The sequence below is a fragment of the Podarcis erhardii genome (genome assembly GCF_964252035.2).
Source record: "Podarcis erhardii genome assembly, chromosome: 13".
NCBI classification, from domain to species: Eukaryota; Metazoa; Chordata; class Lepidosauria; order Squamata; family Lacertidae; genus Podarcis; species Podarcis erhardii.
The window spans coordinates 31,032,990-31,054,221 of record NC_138502.1 but is presented as its reverse complement, the minus strand read 5'-3'; the positions used below and the strand labels follow the sequence as shown (position 1 = coordinate 31,054,221).

The 21,232-nt window shown below is 46.4% G+C and overlaps 1 protein-coding gene across 2 annotated transcripts in view; it reads left to right on the top strand.

Moving 5' to 3' along the window:
• Positions 1 to 20,882, top strand: part of SOCS7 (suppressor of cytokine signaling 7) — a 32,828-nt gene extending 11,946 nt beyond the window's left edge. The window contains exons 4-10 of one of the 2 annotated variants that reach the window (XM_081837213.1): positions 987 to 1,091; positions 6,227 to 6,357; positions 8,352 to 8,520; positions 8,804 to 8,932; positions 9,400 to 9,535; positions 13,097 to 13,254; positions 14,349 to 20,882. In XM_081837213.1, coding sequence (XP_081693339.1) covers positions 987 to 1,091; positions 6,227 to 6,357; positions 8,352 to 8,520; positions 8,804 to 8,932; positions 9,400 to 9,535; positions 13,097 to 13,217 — 791 coding nt within the window. In that variant the 3' untranslated portion in view covers positions 13,218 to 13,254; positions 14,349 to 20,882. The remainder of the gene's footprint in view (positions 1 to 986; positions 1,092 to 6,226; positions 6,358 to 8,351; positions 8,521 to 8,803; positions 8,933 to 9,399; positions 9,536 to 13,096; positions 13,255 to 14,348) is intronic. The other variant, XM_081837214.1, reaches the window with a different exon arrangement.
• Positions 20,883 to 21,232: the final 350 nt, after the last annotated feature.

Sequence of the window (21,232 nt, the reverse complement as noted above, 5' to 3'; positions counted from 1 at the left end):
GGAACACTGAGTCAGTCCTCTTTGGCATGTCCTCCACCTTTGCAGATAGAACCAGCCAACTGTGGGTTATGGCTTGGCAGGTGCTTGTGGGCTCCTCCTCCCTATTTTGCAGTCACAGACAAAGCCAGGAAGTTTCGCTGAGTCCCTTGGTGGGCATGTCTGGTGGGCTGTGCTGGCGTGGCTGAACCTTCCAAGCTGTTACACCTGCTTTCTATAAAATATAGCTATTCTATTAAAAAAAACAACACCCACCAGCCCACCTTCAGCATCTCTCAGATTTAAACGGATTCCTTGGTGCAGCGATAAAATTGCCTGCACATTTGCAAAGCTAAGCAGGGTTTGGTATGGTTTCAAATTGGATGGGAGACTGGATTCTGAGATTCCTGCATTTCAGGGGGGTTGGCTAGATGACCCTTGGGGTCCCTTCTGCCTCTGATTCTATGATCATGTTAAGACCTGGTCTTTCAAAGGATTTTGCACCCCGCAAATCAATATATGAACTTTTGCATCTTCAGCGACACCAGTGTGTGTGTGTGTATATATATGTGTGCATACACGTTGGGACACCTTTCTGCCTATGAGAAGTGATTGCTCACATTATTAAATGGTGATAAACAATCCCAGGAATAAACGGCTTACGGGCAACCATATTGACAGATGGCTAAGAGACCATCAAAAGATGAAGTATTGCAGCATCTGAAGTTGTTTCCCTCCCCACCCACCCAAGGAAACTTTTCCTGAAAGGGTAGCTTTTCATCTTAGTACGCAAGATAGCCAACGCTTTACAATCTGTGCATGCCACAAATAAGAATGGATAAACCTTTGCTAAGCATGTGTCTTCACGCTTTTTTTAATTGATGTAGAAGACTCTCAGGGTGAATGTTTGGGTCTTGGAGAAGGTGAAGCTAATGCGAACCTGTCTTACACCCATTTGAGTTTTTCTTAGTTCCTGGACATTTCAATTATTTTTTATGTTCTTCTTCTAGACGATATCAGTGGGACACTGCCTACATCTGTCCTAGTGGGTCCGATGGGGTCTTCGTCCCTCCAGTCTTTTCCTCTGCCTCCGCCGCCTCCGCCGCACGCCCCGGGTCAGTTTAGCTTTGATCCTCGTGGTTTCCAAAAAATTCCGCTGTAAATTTCCGCCTCCCCTCCCTGGAGCTGGGCTTTCCATTTGAATTATCGGATTTTTGGACTCAAGGCGGTGTGCAAGAAACAGAATAGTACGCAAAAAAATTCCATGGCACTGCACCCCTTCTCTTGGTCAGGCTGGAGATGCTAAGCCATGTGTACAGAAGTCAGCTGAAATCCTCTCCTCCTGGCCCCTTTTCAAGACTCCTGACAAATTTTGCCTTGCTCCTATTAGCTACTATGGGATGGTCGGGAGCAGAATTTTGCAGATACTTTAACTTTCAAATGATTGGAGTAATTGAATATACGGTAGAGTCGTGGGCGTTCTGGGTTGCTATTTTTAACCAGAGCTGCTGCTGTCAGCATTGTTGGTCCTTGGTGCAATGGATTTGACTTGCTGGTAGTGAACTTGCCTGCACTGTCCTGACACTGGTGTAACGGGTGTCTGGAATTGGAGGGGGGGAGCACCACCTTAGCTGTGCTCTGCCTTCTTCTTTGCTCTCCCATAGAAGTGAGTGGTGGCTCCATAATGCTGCTGTTGCACAATGGCCAGCAGTGATACTGGTAACCAGTGAAGCTGCTATACTGGTGGACAGGGCAGCTAAGGGGAGGCAAGGTCAACTGGTTTTCTTCCCATTTTCCTCCCTCGTAAAAATTAAAAAATACAGCAGATAAACTTAAGCATGCTTCTTGGACCAGAGTGTCAGAGGGGGAAAGTTGGACCCCTGGAAGTCTTGCATTTCTAGGAGTCCGCGTCAGATATCCCTGTAATTTTTCAGCTGGTTATACCAAAAAACTGGTGGGCAGAAAAGCCTCTGGAACAGAGCTTTCTGAACTTTTCATGCCGGTCACACACTTTTTAGACATGCATTGTTTTGTGAGACAGTAACTCAGTTTTGCATCATTTTGCGACACAGTAATTCAGTTTAAAGGGATGCAGGTGGTGCTGTGGGTTAAACCACAGTGGCTAGGATTTGCCGATCAGAAGGTCGGCAGTTCGAATCCCCGCGATGGGGGGAGCTCCCGTTGCTCAATCCTTGCTCCTGCCAACTTAGCAGTTCAAAAGCACGTCAAAGTGCAAGTAGATAAATAGGTACCGCTCTGGCGGGAAGGTAAATGGTGTTTCCGTGCGCTGTTCTGGTTCGCCAGAAGCGGCTTAGTCATGCTGGCCACATGACCCGGAAGCTGTACGCCAACTCCCTCGGCCAATAAAGCGAGATGAGCGCCGCAACCCCAGAGTCGGCCATGACTGGACCTAATGGTCAAGGGTCCCTTTACCTTTAATTCAGTTTTACTCGCAAACCAGAGGTTAAACGCCTTTCCAGCCCCGGAAGGAGCATGGGGAGTGCTTGCCCTTACACTTAGACTTACACACTGCAGCTGACACACTCACATGTCGCGACACACGGCTCTGCTCTAGAAAAGTTTCTGAATGAACATGACTCAGTGGGATGGTGAGGCATGGGAAGGCTGAGTTACAGCTTTGGATTTTGGGGTGCAGAAAAAATAACAGTGGGACTCTGCCCCACATTGCCCAGTATAGCCTACCTTGCCGAGTGGTATAACTCAAACAGTATCTCAACCGAAACCAGCAAGCACATTTACTAAGCATTATTAGAACCTGCCATTCCCCTTATCAGCGACCTCCTTAAAGGAGTTTCTTGCTACCCACGTAATATAGAATTGCTTCGGAATTGAACAGGCTTCCACTGAGATTTCCCGCTAAAGGTGGCCCCAAAAGTATATGACTTTGCTGCCCCTTGTGGCCAACCAGGGCTGTACAGTATTTAGAATTCCTCCCTCTGTTAGGGACTTTCTTTTATGTAGTGGCTTAAACCTCCCAAGATATAGGCACTTTATTACCCCTATTGAGGGAGACTGGGTTAAAATTTACTGAACTGAGCTATATTTGAAGGCAGCCTTGGCGACAGCTCCACATCTCTGGAGCTCTTTTTCCTGGATGGAATAAATTATATCCTGCTTTTCACCATCCGGGTCTCAAAACCAGTTTGCAAAATAAAAGTGTAAAATATACGACATGTATGAAACATTGGAGGAATGTAACATCAGAGGAACATTTGCAGTGTAAGAGCCTCCTGGAATAAAACTGTTCTAACCAAGCAAGGATGATTCCTGCCTGATTTATACTAGGAAGGGATTGCCAGTTTGTGTACCTGATGTGGTTTGAGGTGTTCATCTTTAGGTGAGTTGAGGCTATGGAACGGCTTGTTTTAGCAAAGGCATGTTTTCCTGCCTCCTCATTTTTAAAAAGACAAGGGTCATACAGCGGCTTGTTTAAAACCGCCCAGTTAAATTAATAGCCAGAAACAAAGCAGAAAGTCAGCAAAAGCCCTATTAAGAGCTGTTCCATCAGTTGGGGCAATGGTGCAGTGTGTGCCTAGAGTGGGGCTGCCATATTTCAAGAAGTAAATATCTGGAAAGTTGTTGAGGTTTTTGTGTGTGTGCAGTTACCCTCCAATACAGAGCCTGACCCCAAGCCACCCACGCCCCAGATTGCCAGGTTTCCCCTCCAAAAGAAGACATGTCAACCCTAGAGCAGTGTTTCCCAGACTTGGGTCTCCAGTGTTTTTAGGGACTACAGTTCCCATGATCCCTGACTACTGGTCCTGATAGCTAGGGATGATGGGAGTTGTGGTCCAACAACAGCTGGAGACTCAAGTTTGGGAAATCCTGGTCTAGAGACTCGCTTTCCGCAAGTGGGAGTGTCCAGTGTCTAGCTTCTGTGTCGCCCCTCCTTTCCCCAGCCCCACCACAGCTTCTGCTTCCTGTGTGGTTCAGCCCCACTCCATCCTTCTGAGACCTGTGGCTGATGCCTCTTTCTTCTGTCCCCCTGCATGAAGTGAGATCTCAGCCAGGGAACTAATTAGGGATTTAGCCTGCAGTGGCACTTGCCTTATGGAATGCCCTGCCTGGGGCAGATCTGCCTCTAGAAACATCTATGGTTCCCTTTCGTCAACCGATGAGACACTGAAGGTCTTCATACGCAGTGTTTCCTGGCTACTGGTGGTTGATGTGAATGTTCTAGATAGCTAGCTGAAGAGAAGTGAGCGCTGCAACAAAACGTTGCATGGAGACATGCTCCTGATCTGGTCAGCCAGCCAAGCCTGCTCCAGAAGTACTCCATTGCATCCCCCCTCCCGCCTGGATTTCTGTGTCCCCCCCCCAAAAAATAGCATTCTGTGGCCATTAAACTCGCTCAGTCCTCTTTGGGCTGTTTGGAATCCTCCCCAGCCCTGCTTAGCTTTCCCCCCTGAATATTTTGTACCTCTGCCAATCTTGGGGTACCCCACGGTCTGACGATACCTCCTCCTTGATTGTGGCTACATTTCCAGTTGGCCTGAACGTCAGAAATAGAGGAAAGTTCTTTTTAGCTGATTTTGGTATTGTGTTTAAGGTTTATCTGAGCATAGCTATCCATAGAAAGGAGACCAGCAAATCATAATATGCGTTTGCCAGGTTCTTTTCCTACGTTCAGAGAGCTCCATTCCTCCACCACTCTTCCCTTCCAGAAACTTTTACCTCTCGCCAGGAAGAAAGCAGGGGAGGAAGTGGGAAGTGATTTAGTTGCGCCTCAGTTTCCCGCAACAACTCACACCAATGCTAAGTTTGGGGGCATTAGGGGAATTTTAAAGGCTGGTTAGATCCAGCTGCCCGATGCTGCTCAGAGTGCCAGCCCAGGGGTAAAAAAACAAAACCAAGGGTACTCAGGGCAGGTATCGGAAGTGGGTCCTGCTGATGCCCTAGTAGCTGCCCAACGATGCTCAGTGCTGTCTTTGGCACCAAGGTGAGCACACAATGGTTATACAACGGTACCTTGGTTTTTGAACGTTATCTGTTCTGGAAGACTGTGTGAGTTCTGGAACGTTTGAAAACCGAAAACTCAATAGCCGACAGCTAGGCCTCACTGATCTTGCACTCAGTGGAAGCTGTGTGGCATGTTCGACTTCCGAGGTGTGTTTGAAAACCGAAGCATTTGCTTCCAGGTTTATGGCGTTCAAAAAACCGAAATGTTTGTCAACGGAGATGTTCAAAAGCTGAGGTACCATTGTAATAGTAAGAATTGGTTTGTGGATATATGGTCTGATATAGGGAGTGAAGCTTACTGTAGGAGGCTTAGATTATACTGTATTAGGGTGTTTTTTTAATAAATAAATTTTTATTAGTTTTCCAATGTTTACCCAGGATTAGTACAATTTTGCCAATTACAGTGGTACCTCGGGTTACAAACACCTCGCGTTACAAACACTTCGGGTTACAGACTCTGCTAACCCAGAAGTAGTACCTCAGGTTAAGAACTTTACCTCAGGATGAGAACAGAAATTGTGCACTGACGGTGTGGCGGCAGCAGGAAGCCCCATTAGCTAAAGTAGTACCTCAGGTTAAGAACGGACCTCCGGAACGAATTAAGTTCATAACCAGAGGTACCACTGTGTACAAATACCACTTAATATCAAATTAATTCCAAATTTATATAATTTAACCAAGCGGTTTTCTTGATTGATGTTTTCATCCAGTTCTTATATTGCTGTGGTGTGTGTGTGTGTGTGTGTGTGTGTGTGTATAACTTCTAATTACATTTCAGAGAGTATATTAGGATTTTGAACAGTTTCTTGGCAGCTGTAGGCCAGAGATAGGGAACCTGTGGCCCTCCAGATGTTGTTGGGCTTCAACTCCCATCATCCCCAGCAAACGTCAGTGGTCAGGGATGATGGGAGTAATAGTCCAACAACATCTGGAAGGCTGCCACTGCTTGTGGTGCAGGGTCTATACCAGGCATAGGTAAACTCGGCCCTCCAGATGTTTTGGGACTACAACTCCCATCATCCCTGGCTAACAGGACCGATGGTCAGGGATGATGGGAATTGTAGTCCCAAAACATCTGGAGGGCCGAGTTTACCTATGCCTGGTCTATACTTTCAGTAATTTCTCTTCATTGTGTGTTGGGAGCGGGGCGGTAATGTCCTGTTCAGGACCGGCGTAGAATTTTGCTGCCATGGGCAGCTGCCACCAGCTTTCTTGGCTTTTTAATTCCTTGGGTGGCGGCATGTCTTAACCCTATCCTCTCCCCTTTCAGATGCGTTTCCCCGGATCATCCCGATCAGAGCACCAGAAGCAGTACACAGCCAACCTGCACAGCACCTCCAGTGCCCTCTCTACCGGCCTGACTCGAGCAGTTTTGCAGCTAGTTTGCGGGAGCTAGAAAAAGTAAGGCTGACCTAAACCAAATAAGTGTTGGAAATGTGAAGAGAAAGAAGGTTTTCTTTAGCATATGTGGTGGTCTTCTAGTAAGGTTAAAGCTTATTGTGAAATGATACATAATGAATTGAAAAGGATTTTGTTTGGAAAAAAAAAAAAAACAGAAGGTTTTATTTTGGTAATTATAGGAACAGAACTACCTAAACTGTATAGAAACTTATTCATGTATGCTACTACAGCGGCAAGAATGTTACTCGCCCCCAAAATGGAAAGAAGCAGAAGTCCCAGCAAAGGAAGAATGGATACAAAAACTTATGGAATATGCAGAAATGGCAAAACTTACTGGAAGAATAAGGAATCAAGATAACCAAGCTTTTTATAAAAGAATGGAATTGGTTTATTGAATATTTACAGATGAATTGTAAACAGATAAGAATATTGGCAGGATTGTTGTAATGACCTGCAGTTTTATAAGAGTTATATATTTAAAGTAGATGAATAGATGAGCAAACAAAGTTAATTTGGATATGCAGAAGATATTAAAATTAAATTTAAGGAACCGCAGGAAGAGGGGGAAGGAAGTCGAAGTTTTGAAAAGTTAAAATGATTGTAAAATTAGCGAAATGTATAAATTTGGAAAGCATAATTTTTTTTTTTTTAAAAAAGAAATGGAAAAAGAAAGGCTGAAAATATATTTTTTGAAAGTTCAGCAGAGGTTCTTATGATGGTTCCGTTGTGATGATGCTTGGCTTCCATCGTGAGCACAGGAGCTAAAAGTAAAATGCCTCTGTGTGTGGTAAAGAGTGGATTGCCAGAGCTTGTACAGAACCTATGGTTTTGCTGACCCTGTATTTTGCAGATGGTTAAAGCTGGTTTGGAACAGGCCTGTGCATGCAAGTCTGGCCCAATACATTTTGCCACCTGAGGCGGGACCCCAAAATGGCTCCCCTGGTCCCTGCCAAGGAAGAAAGGGCCAGGGAAGACCTACATCAGGAACAAGTGAGGCAAGAAAGATCGAGAGCGGTATCTGCTGCTCCTGTGAATCCTGCCGCCTGAGATTGTCACTCACCTTGCCTCATGGCTGGGCCGGCCCTGCATGCGTACACTGCTATTTTGCAGTCCGGTGTGTCTTATTTTGTAATAACGTAAGGGAAAATAAGTGACTCATGCTTCTCTGGTTCTGTGCCAGTGAAATTCCTCTAATGACTTTACAGGGAACTGCCTACTTGCGTTATGCCTGGATGATTTAAGTAATCTTTTGCTTAGCGTAAATTAGTTCAACCCTGCTTTCCTTATGCTAAGCCAGAGAGTAGGTGCTGGAGCTGGAATGTACAGCCACATGCTTGTAAAAGTTTGCTGTTTAATCAGATCGATTCCCATTTATCCCACGATTCCAAAAACAAAACACATTGGGTTGTACATAAAAGTGCTGTTCTGCTCATTCTACAGACTTCTGTTTGTGCAGCCGACTTTCCCCGCCATCTTTCTTCTCTCTTGCAGTTCCCTGATCATCAAAATCTGCTCCAGAGGGTGGAGATGCCTTCTGGAGTAGATTTTGGGGGCAGGGGAACAGCACAGGGAAAGGATGAGGAAATCCAGTTGTGTGGAACATCACTTAGACTGTGTTACAAGCACAAATCATTATGCTGTGACAGTAAGCTACAAAAGGCTTGAAAAAAACCTAACTGGTTACAGTGCTACCTCTAGATACGAATGGGATCCGTTCCGGAGCCCTGTTCGCATCTAGAGGTAAACGTATCTAGCGACAGCACGTCTGCGCACGCATGTGTCGCTTTTCGCCGCTTCTGCGCATGCGCGTGATGTTATTTTGAGCGTCTGCGCATGCGCAAGCGGCGAAACCCAGAAGTAACATGCTTCGTTACTTCCGGGTTGCTGCGGAGCACAACTCGAACGTGCTCAACTCGAAGCGTATTTGACTCGAGATAAGAATGTACCTTGAAATAAAAATGTCCCTTCTTCTTCTTTTTTTAAAAAACCAACAGTGTGGTTGGTACTGGGGACCAATGAATTGGGAAGATGCTGAAATGAAGTTGAAAGGGAAACCTGACGGGTCCTTCTTGGTTCGTGACAGCTCTGATCCTCGGTACATCCTGAGCCTCAGTTTTCGATCACAGGGTATAACCCACCACACCAGAATGGAGCATTACAGAGGTGAGCCTTGAGGGCAGGGCAAGGGCATTAACCTCGGGTGGCATCCTACTCACCTTGCAGAGAAGGTCAAGTTCACACAGAGAGGAATCTGCCCAAGGGAGCATCTGTGATATAGGTTGCACTCTTAAGCCTGATCTCTCAGTTCCAGCATTCTATCCACTCACTTGTGCAGATTGCCATTATTTTGTAGAGTCTGGGGGACACACATGCACATGCCAAATGGATGCTCTTCCACCTTCTGCTTTTCTGTCCAACATGCCCCTTAATGTTCCTTCATTGGCAGGGACCTTCAGCCTTTGGTGCCACCCCAAGTTTGAAGACCGCTGCCAGTCCGTGGTGGAGTTCATCAAGCGTGCCATCATGCACTCCAAAAATGGGAAGTTCCTTTATTTCTTGCGATCCAGGGTTCCAGGTATGTATTTAAACGTGCGTGTGAAACATTTAGATGCTTCTGATTGTGAGATCCACTACACTCCTAACACATAGCAGATGTGTAGGGCCAAGTCTTTTACTAGAAGGAGAGAGGGGGCTCAGGCAATGGCTGGAGAAGCTTCCAGCAAGTTTCCAATACAGGCAATGGCTGGAGAAGCTTCCATCAAGTGTCCCAATACAGGCAATGGCTGGAGAGGTTTCCATCAAGTGTCCAATACAGGCAGTGGCTGGAGAGGCTTCCAGCAAGTGTCCAATACAGGCAGTGGCTAGAGAGGCTTCCAACAAGTGTACAATACAGGCAGTGACTGGGGAGGCTTCCAGCACTCACTTGGTCTCATGCTCCTAACAAATATCTTTCTCAGATGTTTCTGAGATAGCTGCAGAGATATTTCCTGAGAAGTTCTCTCCCACTCCCAATGTATTTATTTACTTACTTTTAACTTGCAGGTCTCCCTCCGACCCCTGTCCAGCTCCTCTATCCCGTCTCTAGGTTTAGCAACGTTAAATCGCTACAGCACCTTTGCCGCTTCCGGATAAGGCAGCTGGTCCGCATCGATCACATTCCAGAACTACCGCTCCCCAAGTAAGGTTCCGTTCTGTGCTTTGTTTTGTGTTTATTTCCAACTCCATTTTAAGGAAGACCCGAGGTGCAGAAATCTAGCTGCTGCATCTTCTTCATCATTGTTCCGTCTAACAGCAAAGCCAAGAGGTTGTGTGCATATCAGTTTGGAAACTGAATGGGGTCATCTAAAGATAAGGCTTTTGAGTTTTTTACTGCATGCTCAGGGGACTTCTGAGATATGAAGAGGTATCTAGGTTTGTAAAATTAAGGTGTTTTTGTTTTGTTTTTTTAAAGGAAAACTTCTAAAAACAACTGTGACCTACAGAAAGTTGGGCGGGAGGAGGGAGTTGACCTGTGTGAGCCTCTAATAACTTATAGCAGGGATTCCCAAACTCTGTTCTGTGGGAACCCCAGTGACCCCTCACCTTCATTTAGGCAGCCCATGGGTATCTCTGGTTGGGCATGGTACATCCATTGCAATAAATAGTCCTAGTTCAGTTGCATTTTTATTGCTTCTATGGAATTGAAACTGGAACGCAATATGCAAGAGCTAAAAGTAGCAATGAAAAATACATGTCTTGCAGCACCTAGCATTCCAGTGTATCTGAAGAAGTGTGCATGCACACGAAAGCTCATACCAAGAACTAACTTACCGTATTTTTCGCTCTATAACACGCACCTGACCATAACACGCACATCGTTTTTAGAGGAGGAAAACAAGGGAAAAAAACATTCTGAATGAAACAGTGGCTGTATCATTTTTGTGCTTCATGCTGTGGCCACAGACATGTGATCTTCATGCTGTGGCCACAGACATGTGATCTGATGGTGTGATTTTGGGGGGGCAGGCTGTAGCCATGGACATGCTATGTGATCTGATGGTGAATTTGGGGTGACCTAATGCAAAGATCCTGAGGATCCATGTAGATCCATGCTTTTTAACCACGTTTTTGCACCATTGCAGCCCCAGGCAACAGTGGGTGTGTGATTTTGGGGGGGCAGGCTGTAGCCATGGACATGCTATGTGATCTTATGGTGAATTTGGGGTGACCCAATGCAAAGATCCTGAGGATCCATGTGGATCCATGCTTTTTAACCACATTTTAAGTGGGGAGGGAAGGAAAAACACAGAACGGACAAGGAGCAGGAGAGGGGTGTGCAGAGAAGCAGCTGGCTAAGAATGCAGGAGAGGGGTATAACGGGAGGGAGGAAAGGAAGGCAAAAGTTTTCCCTCACCTACCCACCCAAGCCAGCCAGCTCACGCTTGCGCTCTCTCTCTCCCTCCCTTCTGCATGTTTTCCCCTCTGCTTGCCTGGAGGGGAGGGGCTTTCCCTGCTCTTTGTTCCGTTTGAGCAAACACAGCAAGGAAACAGAGGTGGGTGGGCAGTAAGACCCTGAGGCAGAATGCAGGAAAACAGCCGCTTCCTCTTTTCAGGGTTCCCTTGTCCGAGACGCGCAATTTGATTTTTGCCTGCTTTTTTTTGCCTCCCCTCGCACCATTTGGCTCCAGGGACCACACATTCGCTCAATAACACGCACAGACATTTCCCCTTCCTTTTTAGAAGAAAAAATCTGCGTGTTATAGAAGGAAAAATACGGTAGTTGGTCTTTAAGGTGCTACTGGAAGGAATTTTTTTATTTTGTTTTGACTATGGCAGACCAACACGGCTACCTATCTGTAAACAGCACCTAGCATGGCACAGTACATTGGCTACCAGGGGCAGGAAAATTTTCAAGTGGTCCACCAGGACCTTCAACAATTTTTGAGTGGTTGTGGGGGGCGGGGGAGATTTGGAAGCCACTGGCTTATACTCTCCTAGAGGTGGTGATGCAACACAGCATGTGATTAAAATGCCCCTCCCTTGCTATATACAGTAGAAGAAACTTGAGAATGGGATAACTTTTGGACCCTCTTTCTGCACAGCCAGTGGTATCAGGGATGGTGAAGTCTTTAGCCTGACAATATCTGGGGAGAGACATAGGTGCCCCTTCCCTTCCTTGGGTGTTTGTGTCACGTAGGGTTAGGTTGACACATAGCACATTGCTTACCTGGTGACTGCAGCATCAAGCAGGGAGTTTCCTGTGTGACTATAGAGCAGGGATTCCCAAACTTGGGTCTCTAGATTTTTTATTTTTATTTTGGACTACAATTCCCATCATCCCTGACCGCTGGCTAGGGATGATGGGAGTTGTAGTCCAACAACAGCTAGAGACCCAACTTTTGGGAAACCCTCCTCTAGAGTATCACAGATCCTATGCTAGAGATTAAAAAAATAAAAATGTATCATCCCACATCACTCAAATGTGATTTTTTTTTTTGAGGGGGGTGGTGGAGCTGGTTCACACAAACACAAAAACTACATGCCGTCAGATGTAGTGGAGTAATCCAGTGGTGGCAACCAGACCTTGAGCAATGGCATTCCAGACAAGCACGCCAAATCAAAGGGTGGCAGGGATGGAGGGAGAAGGACCAGCCTTTTCCAAGCACCCGCAATGTCTGCTGCTGTTGCACTCTGGGATAATGGGATGTTGCCTGGAGCAAACAACTTGCTTGAGGGGAAACATCTGGGGATTCCACAAACAAGTAGTTGCTCTGCATTTTTTGTTGTGCTGTAAATTGCCTGGTAGAGGGGGTTGTCTGTGATACTCTCTTTCCTGCACTTACAGGCTGAACTGCCTAGTGGTGTTAGCAAAATGTTTAAGAACTTCCTATGTGTTGGTTACAGAGGGAAGCGTGTTGGGCTGGGGTGGCGTGAGGAAGGAAGCTGGTTCTGGCCCTGGAGCTGTTAACTTTTTCCTGGGAGAGGCCGAGAGTGAGTGAGAGAGGGAGAGCAAGGAACCAAGAAGTTGGGGACAGGGTGCAGAGGCCTTAGGATGGCTGAATTCCAACAGGAGTTTTAACATAATTAGATCTGGGGCTCATCTGCAGTGGAACACAGTTTTAAGTCTCTTCTTGTATATGTCGGTCCTTCTCTTAGTGCAGTGGTGGGAAACCTTGAGCACAAGAGCCAAATTTGGCCCTTCTGCCCTCTCTGGGGTTCTTCCCAGGTCACCCCAACCCTCCTCCATCCCCTATTCCTAGCTGGAATGTGTCCCCTGAACGATATCCTCTGCTTGCCTGGATGATGAAGAGGAGAGGGTGTTTGTTCTTGAAATCCTCTGCAGTTGACTCTCCTGCAGGTGAAACATTGCCTAGAAAGGGAAGAGTTGCACCCATCCCTCTGCTCACTTTTGCCTGTAGTCCTGCCCTCCCCTACTGAAATGTGGCCCCTGGCAGATTTATTTTTGAGGCCATGCAGCCCTTGGCCTGAAAAAGATTCCCCAGCCTCTATCTTACTGTGCCTTCCCTCTTTTTTCCGTCATCGTGATAATCCTCTTGGAGCGAGGGTGCATAGGGTAGCCCCAGTCAGTGGGTTCCAAACTCCTCCCCATTGAAGATTGATGTTGTGTTTGCAGAGATAAGCCCAATATTGATTTGCAGCCATTTTCAAGTCTTTATTTTTAAGTAAGAGGGAGGTGATTCACTTCCACTCCACAACCCGCAAGATCTCCCGAGTGTCCCTCGGCTCTCTGTTCCCGTAGGCCTCTGATCTCGTACATCCGCAAATTCTACTACTACGACCCCCAGGAGGAAGTGTATCTCTCCCTGAAGGAAGCTCAGCTTGTTTCCAAACAGAAGCAAGAGGCAGAGTCTTCAACGTAGCGAGGGCCCCCCTCCCACCGTGCTGCTGTCACCAATGGTAACGTAAAAAATTATTGTATATACAAGGGTTGGAGCAGGGATTCTTCATCTGCAACTCCTTCCTAGATGACTATGGGGTCCCTTCCAACTTGACAGTTCTATGATGAGGAACCCGTGGCCGTTCAGACGCTGCAGGCCTGCCAGCTCCCAGCATCCCTGGCCTATTGGCTGTGCTGGCTGAGGATGAGGGGAGCTGGAGCCCCTGCAATATCTTATTTCTCATCCATAGGCCACACCACGCAGTATTTCTCAAACTTTGCTGTTGTTAGACTACAACTCCCATCATCCCTAGCTAGCAGGTCCAGTGGTCATGGATGATGGGAGTTGTGGTACAACAAGGGTCTTCCTTTAAAAAGAAATGAAGGCTTGGAGTCTGGGACTCGATGGGCCCCTGGTGGTTTGGGACTCTGGCTGTATCGATCGCTTTTGCCAATGGAACAAAGGGGTCTTGAGGGATGGAAGGATATTTGGAGGATAGGGCACTCATACTGGGAAATATTGTCCTTGGAAACTTCTGGCATTATTGCCAGACGTTAGAAAAACTTGTTTCATGGGGTATTTTTTTCAGTTAGTTTTTCCTCTTAGTGGTTTTGTCTTCTGGTTCTGTTGCCTTTATCATCTTTTCCTGGTGGTTATTTTGACACCACTGACACAGTCAGGTAATTTTTAGGCTCTAGGCTTCACGGTCTTACAGGCGCCTTTTGCCCAGGTTGGACTTCACAGAGGACAGCCCTCTGTTTTTGAAGGGCTGTTCGGTCCAAGGCTACCTTAAAAAGCTGTAAGGAAGGAAATCCACACAAGTCTGAAGCCTGAATCGGTGTCATGCAGGCGTCATGCTTACAAGCTCTTCTTCACAAATATAAAAGCTGGAAACTTCATTTTTAAAGCAATAGAATCCTTTGGGATTCCACACTTGTACCAATGCAAAGTTCTGTCCTGGTCACAGAAGCGCAAAGTATACGCAGCCCCCAGCCCTTTGGTCTTTTTGTTTTTGGGATTTGCAAAAGGAAGGATCTGATGCCATTTGGCTCTGTCTAGTGGTCTGAACTTAAATGTTGTTCCCTCTGTCTTTCTTCACCCATCCCAAATTAGGAATTCGGTCACCAGTATCCTGTCGCTGTGGAAGCCGCGTTGGAGACGACTCCCGGCGCTTGCTTTCTGGCTGTTTCTTGGCCTCCAGAGAGGACCCAGGGCTTGAAAAGAAAGCACAGCTGTGAGCAGAGAAACAGGAGCCATGACCCCATCTGGTTCCATAACGATATTTTGGAATCTGCCGAAAACTGGACTACAAGCTCCTGGAAACATGGAGAATGTCATGATATTTTTCTTCTTAAATTTATATTTTTTGGTGCTTCCCTCCCCCTCCCTCCCCTTTCTTCCAGCATGGGAAATAGTGAGCCGGTTTTTACATTTTGTTGACCTGTCTGGCATTTGTGGGCTTTGGGGGCTGGGGTTGAAGGTGCAGCAGACTCTTGAGACTTAGCGAGCCAAGAAAACAAACCAACCCCTGTGTTTCCCTGTCAAATTGTACTTGTGGGAGAAAGCTGCTTTTGCAAGCAGGGCCTGAGCCCAAGGTATACCCAGCTGTATCAAGCGGTTGTGTTGGGGATGTAAGGCCAAAGGCAGAGGGGAGCCGAGTGAGGGGTTGGGGAGGGCAGCGAATGATGAGCTGAGCTGCGGCTTCCTGCTCCATAAGGAAGGCTGGGATGGAGGAGCAATCAGCCTGCTCAAACAACGGAAAATTGCCATGGCATTTTAAGGCGTGTTGGCTGGGACTGGCCAGCTGGGCCAGAACGCTGTTGCCTTCCTTCAGATGAAAATGGGATGTGGATAGCATTGTGAAGCTTCCCACACACACACACACTGCAAGTGCTGTTAGTTTTCTCTCTCTGCCTTTTCCCTTTCCCTCCCGCCGCTATTAACACAGGAGCTCCAAGCTTCCTTATATCAGGTGGAAGTAAGATGCAAACCTGGGCACCTGAAGGCAGTCTCAGAGCTGCCCATCACAACCTGTCACTCCGAAGATGACCTGCTGGATAAGTCAGACTTGGCCCAAAGGAAATGCCTCCTTGAATCTTCTTAATGTGCGGAAGGGAAATCTTCGAAGCACCTTAGCCCCAGGCTCCGCTGTGTGAGCGGGAAGGAGAGAACGAACGTCTGGAGTGAGCTTTCCATGGTTTCCCGTCCAAGGAAGACGGATATTCTCATCTTCTAGCCCTAGTGGGAAACTTGCTAAATACAGAGAAATATTGTGTGTTGTCTTAATGGTTCACCCCAGCAAGGAGTGGGATTTTTAAAAAAATTATTTATCATAGCAAACCAGCTCACAGCTGTTCAGAAGTGATTTTGACATCCGAAAGGTGCATTTTCTGTGTGGGTTTGATAAATCCTCTTTCCATGTCCAGCTAAAGGTACTTGACATAATTTCTTGGTGATTTTTTTTTAAGCTGTGATACCTTAATTTATTATTGTTATTATTATTATGTTGTAAAGCTTGCTCCATATTCTGTGAAAAAAGAGTTTTACCTTGGCTCCAGCCTCCACTTCCGGAAGTCTACATGCTACACACTGGAAATAGCAAACTGAGGTTTCATAGTCATTGAGACTTTGGAATATTCTTAAGAAGAACTAGAGGATGGCTAGTAGATTGTCTTCTAAAAGCTGAACCATGAAAGATCGCCTCTGTTAAAAACAAAAACCCAGGGGCTTCTAAGGAAAGCGGACCTCTCTTCTTTCCATTCATACTTGGTGCGTTTCGAGGTGGGCTCCAAAATTTAGTTCCTCGCAACTTCTTGTGCAGGAGCTCCCAAAACAAACACGCGCCCTTGGATCTTGTTCTCCTGCTTTGCCCTTCAACTGGCTCTTGATTGACTGCCTGGGCATCCATGTTTGCTCTGCCCCCAAAGAAGGCTCTCTGTCGCCCATCTTTGCACGTTTGCGATCTAAGGGAACTGAAGATGCATTGAGCGGTGGAACCGGTGCCCTTCCCTGGAGGTCTGTTGTCTTGCAACACACAGTTCCTACAGCAGCCGAGACAACTTTGTGTAGACATGAGCCAATGAAGGTGTTGGGTGTGCCCTGCGATAAGAGATGGGAAAGCTATAAGTTCCTGGAACTCTTCCCCTTGACTTGTTCCTGATAACACTGGGGAGAGGTGAGAAGAACGACCTCGCCCTCTGCTGCAATACATGTGGCCATGTTGCTTTTGGAGTTGTGCCATTATTTGTGGCAGCAAATAATGCAAGGCTGGGGGAAAAGAAGGCTTGCTGACGTGCAACTACTGAACACTTTCCATGCCAGGAATGATCATAAATGAACCAGATGACCCTCCTGCGTTTGCATTTGGATATAGAATGATGCACTGGAAAGACAATCCATTTCGTTCTAATGTGCTTGTAGAGCTTGTGTGTGTGCGTTGCTGCAAAGGAGGACTTTAAAAAGGTGCTGGAATTAAGTTTCAACTACCAAAAGGAGATTGAAGATTCTGCTCCTGTCTGCAAAAGAATGCCGTTGCTGCCTCTCTAGAGAATAGTGCAAAGGCCTGGGGCTGCATTGTAGGCTGTCTAAAGTTTTCGTGGTTTCCCAGCTCATCGTATCTGCTCTCCTCAATTAAAATGGCACACTTCCTGATCTTTGGTGGACTTGGAGAGTTTTTTCCTCTCTCTCTCTCTCCCCACACTCCCCTGCCTTGTTTCCCACCACCCCCTTGAAAAATATTTGGTTCAAGGAAGAAGAAGAGACCAAAAGGTCTCACAAACCTGCCGCCTCCAATGGTGCTGGGTGGAAACGTTTCTTAAAATCCTGTTCAAACACGCACAAACCGTAACCCAGTGCCGGAAGCCTGCTATCTCCTCGGAGCCTCCCGCCATTTTGTGGAACTTGGAACACCTCTAGAACTCTGCTGACTGACTGCTAAAAGTAGCAAAGGCCAATCACGTGTAAATAACTTGCAGGGAGTCCTGTCGCTTCCCTTGGCCGCTGTTGCGTCCATCTTAGTCCACTGCTGTAATAGATTTCCTGTGAAAGGAACCTCTCTTTTTTAAAATCTCTCTTCCCCTCCTCCACCCATTTGGTTTAAATTCTTCCCTTGTTGGGGCTGCTTTTGATGAGTTTTCTATTTTTGGGAAATGTGTGAGTCGTCGTGGATGAGTGTCAGGCAGCGAGAATTGAATTCTGCACTGTAGCTTTCTGTCGTCTGTGCTCCTGACTGAATGGTTGCTTTGGTGTGTTTCTGACGGAGCGTCTCATTTTTCCATTCTTTTGTAATAGCAGAAGGGGTATGCGTGGGCTGAAAAAACTGTTACTCTCCGGAACAAACTGGAGTGTGTTTTTGGCTTTGCTCTCTGTCTTAGAATCATTCACCCCCTTTTAAAAAATATATTTATTTTTATTTATTTGTTGTGTTCAGGTTGGACCTGGGAGTTTCTTGGTGTATCGCCTCCGTGTGAGGCAGCCTTTGGACAACCTGGTGCCATCCACATGTTTGAGACTACAGCTCCCATCAGCGATAGCTGGGGCTGATGGGACTTGTAGTCCAGGGTGTCTGGGGGGGGGGGCACCAGGTTGGTGCAGGCTGCTATAAGGTCTGCATTATATTCCTTACTTAAGTTAATTTACAGCTTCTTCCTCCCAGCATGTGGAACTAGGAAGTACACTGTGGGTACTTTTCTCACCCTTCTGGTCAGTGATGCCACTTGATAAAATTTAGAATTTGGAGTGGGGGGTGGCAGGCTTATCAATCCGTGCTTACTTTGGCTGTGTGGAAGAACACTATGCCCATAGGTTTTTGATGTTAGTCATGGGATGAGAGCCAGTGTGGTATAGTGGTTAAGAGCGGTAGACTCGTAATCTGGGGAACCAGGTTTGCGTCTCTGCTCCTCCACATGCAGCTGCTGGGTGACCTTGGGCCAGTCACACTTCTCTGAAGTCTCTCAGCCCCACTCACCTCACAGAGTGTTTGTTGTGGGGGAGGAAGGGAAAGGAGAATGTTAGCCGCTTTGAGACTCCTCAGGGTAGTGATAAAGCGGGATATCAAATCCAAACTCTTCTTCTTCTTCTTTTTCTTCTTATCGGTGAGGGAACCTTAAACAGAGGACCACATTCCTTTCTGGGCAACCCTGTGAGGGCCACATCCCAGCAGTGGGGGCGGGGGGGGGCAGAGACAAAAAATGACAATTTTAGCTTTGTGCACTAGGCTGGTTTTCTACACATACTCAAGCTCCCCCTCTCTACCCACTATTCAGACAAACAAGAGGCTTCAATAGCACACAATCCAGTCCAATGCTTGGGCTGTGAAGCTGGTCTAGTGAGAGGCTGTAGACTTGGGAGTCTGGAGGGCCAGGTGGAGAGGGCAGGATTCATCCATCCCTGGTATGTTCTCAGTACATTCGTACCTTGGATCTCAAATGCCTTGGCTCCTGAACAAATCAGCTCCCAAGTGCTGCAAACCTGGAAATGAGTGTTCCGGTTTTCAAACGGTTTTTGGAAGCCGAATGTCCAGCACAGCTTCTGATTGGCTGCAGGACCTTCCTGCAGCCAATCGGAAGCCGCGTTTTGGTTTCATAACATTTTGGAAGTCAAACGGGACTGTACATCCAAAATGCAATGGATTCAAAATGTTACTCACTCTTACTGTCTCCCCCTGTTTTTTAAATTATTTTTTACTGTTGCATAAGTGCTGCTCTGGCCCACAAACAACCCAAGTCTAGATGCCTTCATTAATAATAATAATGATGATGATGATGATGCTTTGGTTCTTCAAGTTTTAGGGTTTCACAGATTTCTGCGTTGTGGAAATAATGCACGTGCGACCACCTTCGCCCTGGGTCAGTGGTGCAAGTTTTTCCTTCTGCACTCAGATGAACATAGAAAGTCCAAGGCTAGTTAGATACAAGTCTTTTGGGCCTGTGTGTTTGGATAGAAGTGCATTTTGTTGTGTTCCTCCTTGACCCGCTTGCAAGGTACATCGCTGTTCCCATTTGTCAGATAGGAAGCTGAGGTGTGATTAAAGATTTGCCCAAGACTACGCAAGTCTGTGGTGGGTTTCAAAACACCATTCACAGTCCAGCTGTCAATAGGCCAGGGTTGAGCTTTTTTTTAGGAAGACACCAAAACTGTTGAACTTCAACTACTACTTCTTCTTCTTCTTCTTCTTCTTCTTCTTCTTCTTCTTCTTCTTCTTCCAAAAACGCCCCCCTCAAAAAAAAGCTGTGTGTCAGCTGCCATCAACTACTAGGCCATAGTAGAGATTTTCCCTCTTGCAAATATGGCTTTAGTTTTGACCTTGATGGTGTCACAAAAGCTGTGGATTCCTGCCCCCTCCAAACTTTGAAGTCTCAGCTGCTTCACCTAGTTCCAGCCCATGCAACTTCTAACCTGCACTTCCTAGCGCCTGCAAGTTGAGTGCATCATATAAGTTGTGTGTATAGGGGTGGCCTTCTGGACCTTGGGCAATCCTCATATTCTTTTGCGAGCCCAGGAAGAGACAGCATAACTCAAATCAGTTCTCTTGGCTGGCTGTAATTCTGGATCGATCGCTCGATCAGCTTGCGGCATTGGAAGCTGTACGGAACTAGAAGCTCTTCACAAGTCTTACGGAGAGGTGAAATGGATTAGCCCAGAAATTGGCCTTGTCAATTTCACTTCTTGGCAACAGCCCCATGAGCTCATTTGGATAGCCACCTATCCTTTCAAGAACAGACGCTTTTGAAGGGACCGCAAAATTACTCTAGGCTCGTAAAATTACTAGTGTTACGAGCTGCTGGGACAGTTCAAAAAGGCAGGGCAGAACGGGGGGTGCCTCTTGTAGTTTTTCCACTGCCCATGGTAAAATGGTACTAAAAAGCCCTGCTAAAAACCCCGCTTGATCAGAGAAGGTTCGTGGGAAACGCAAAAGTGAACGTGTATGCTTTTGTAATAACACTGGAAAGCCAGCATTTGTGTACAACTTGAGACCTTGCGTATTCCTCCAGCAACGTTGATTCAGTAAGATTTCACCTGACTGCACTGAAAAGGTGTGTTTTTTTTTGTTAGCTATTTTGCTAAACTCCCAAGTTTGCGCTCTGTGTGTGTGTGCGTGAGTGTGTGTGTTTAATTTATTGAAATAGCTGCTGTAATTTATTTTCGAAACTATACAAAATGTTTAAAAAAAACACAAAAACCAACCAGACTTGTGGGCCAATCTTAAACGTGTGGGACGGGGAGGGGGAGATGCTTCTATATGAAGATAAATGCACTTTGGGTGTGTTTAAGACATCTTTTGGGAGGGGTTAGACTGTTCTGAGGACTGGGATTTGAATGGCCTTGTCTGTATATATTGTATCAATAGGCACGTTTTTGGTTTTTCATGTGGATACATTTGTAACTGCTGCAGGTGCTGTCTGGAAAACGGATGTACTGAATAATTTTGCCCCAAAGTTGGGGTGGGGGAATCCTCCCCCCCTTTCCTTTATTGGGTAAATTTTGTCAACCATGGGAGAGAACTTTGCCTCTCCTGTTTGTATCTCATTTCTATTGTGGGGTTGGTTTTTTTTGTTTTGGTTTTTTTGGGGTCCCCCCCTTCTGCCTATGGGTGGTTGTTTGACAGGGGGTGGGGAGCGGGGTTTGAAATAAAATACTTAAATGGTCCCTTATGTGCTCTTGTCTTATTTTGCAGGGGTTGGAAAATTCACTTGGATTGTTCAAACTTGCCCTCTTAATTTTTCAAGTATTTGGAAGTTCTTCACTTTCTCCAAAATGCTTACAACAGTCTAGTAAGGTAGGCCACTAGAAATGGGAGCATTTTCGGTTCAGGGGCCACATTCCTTCATGAGGAAACTTCTGGGGGCCACATGCCGGGGGGGGGGCAGAACCAGAAAGAAGCAAAAATGGGTGCAGAGCAAGTAAAGTGAAAGTTGTCCTTTTGGACAGTATCCCCCCCCCCCAATTTATTTAAAAAGCATTTCTAAGCCACTTATCAAAATATTCTCTTAAGCCAT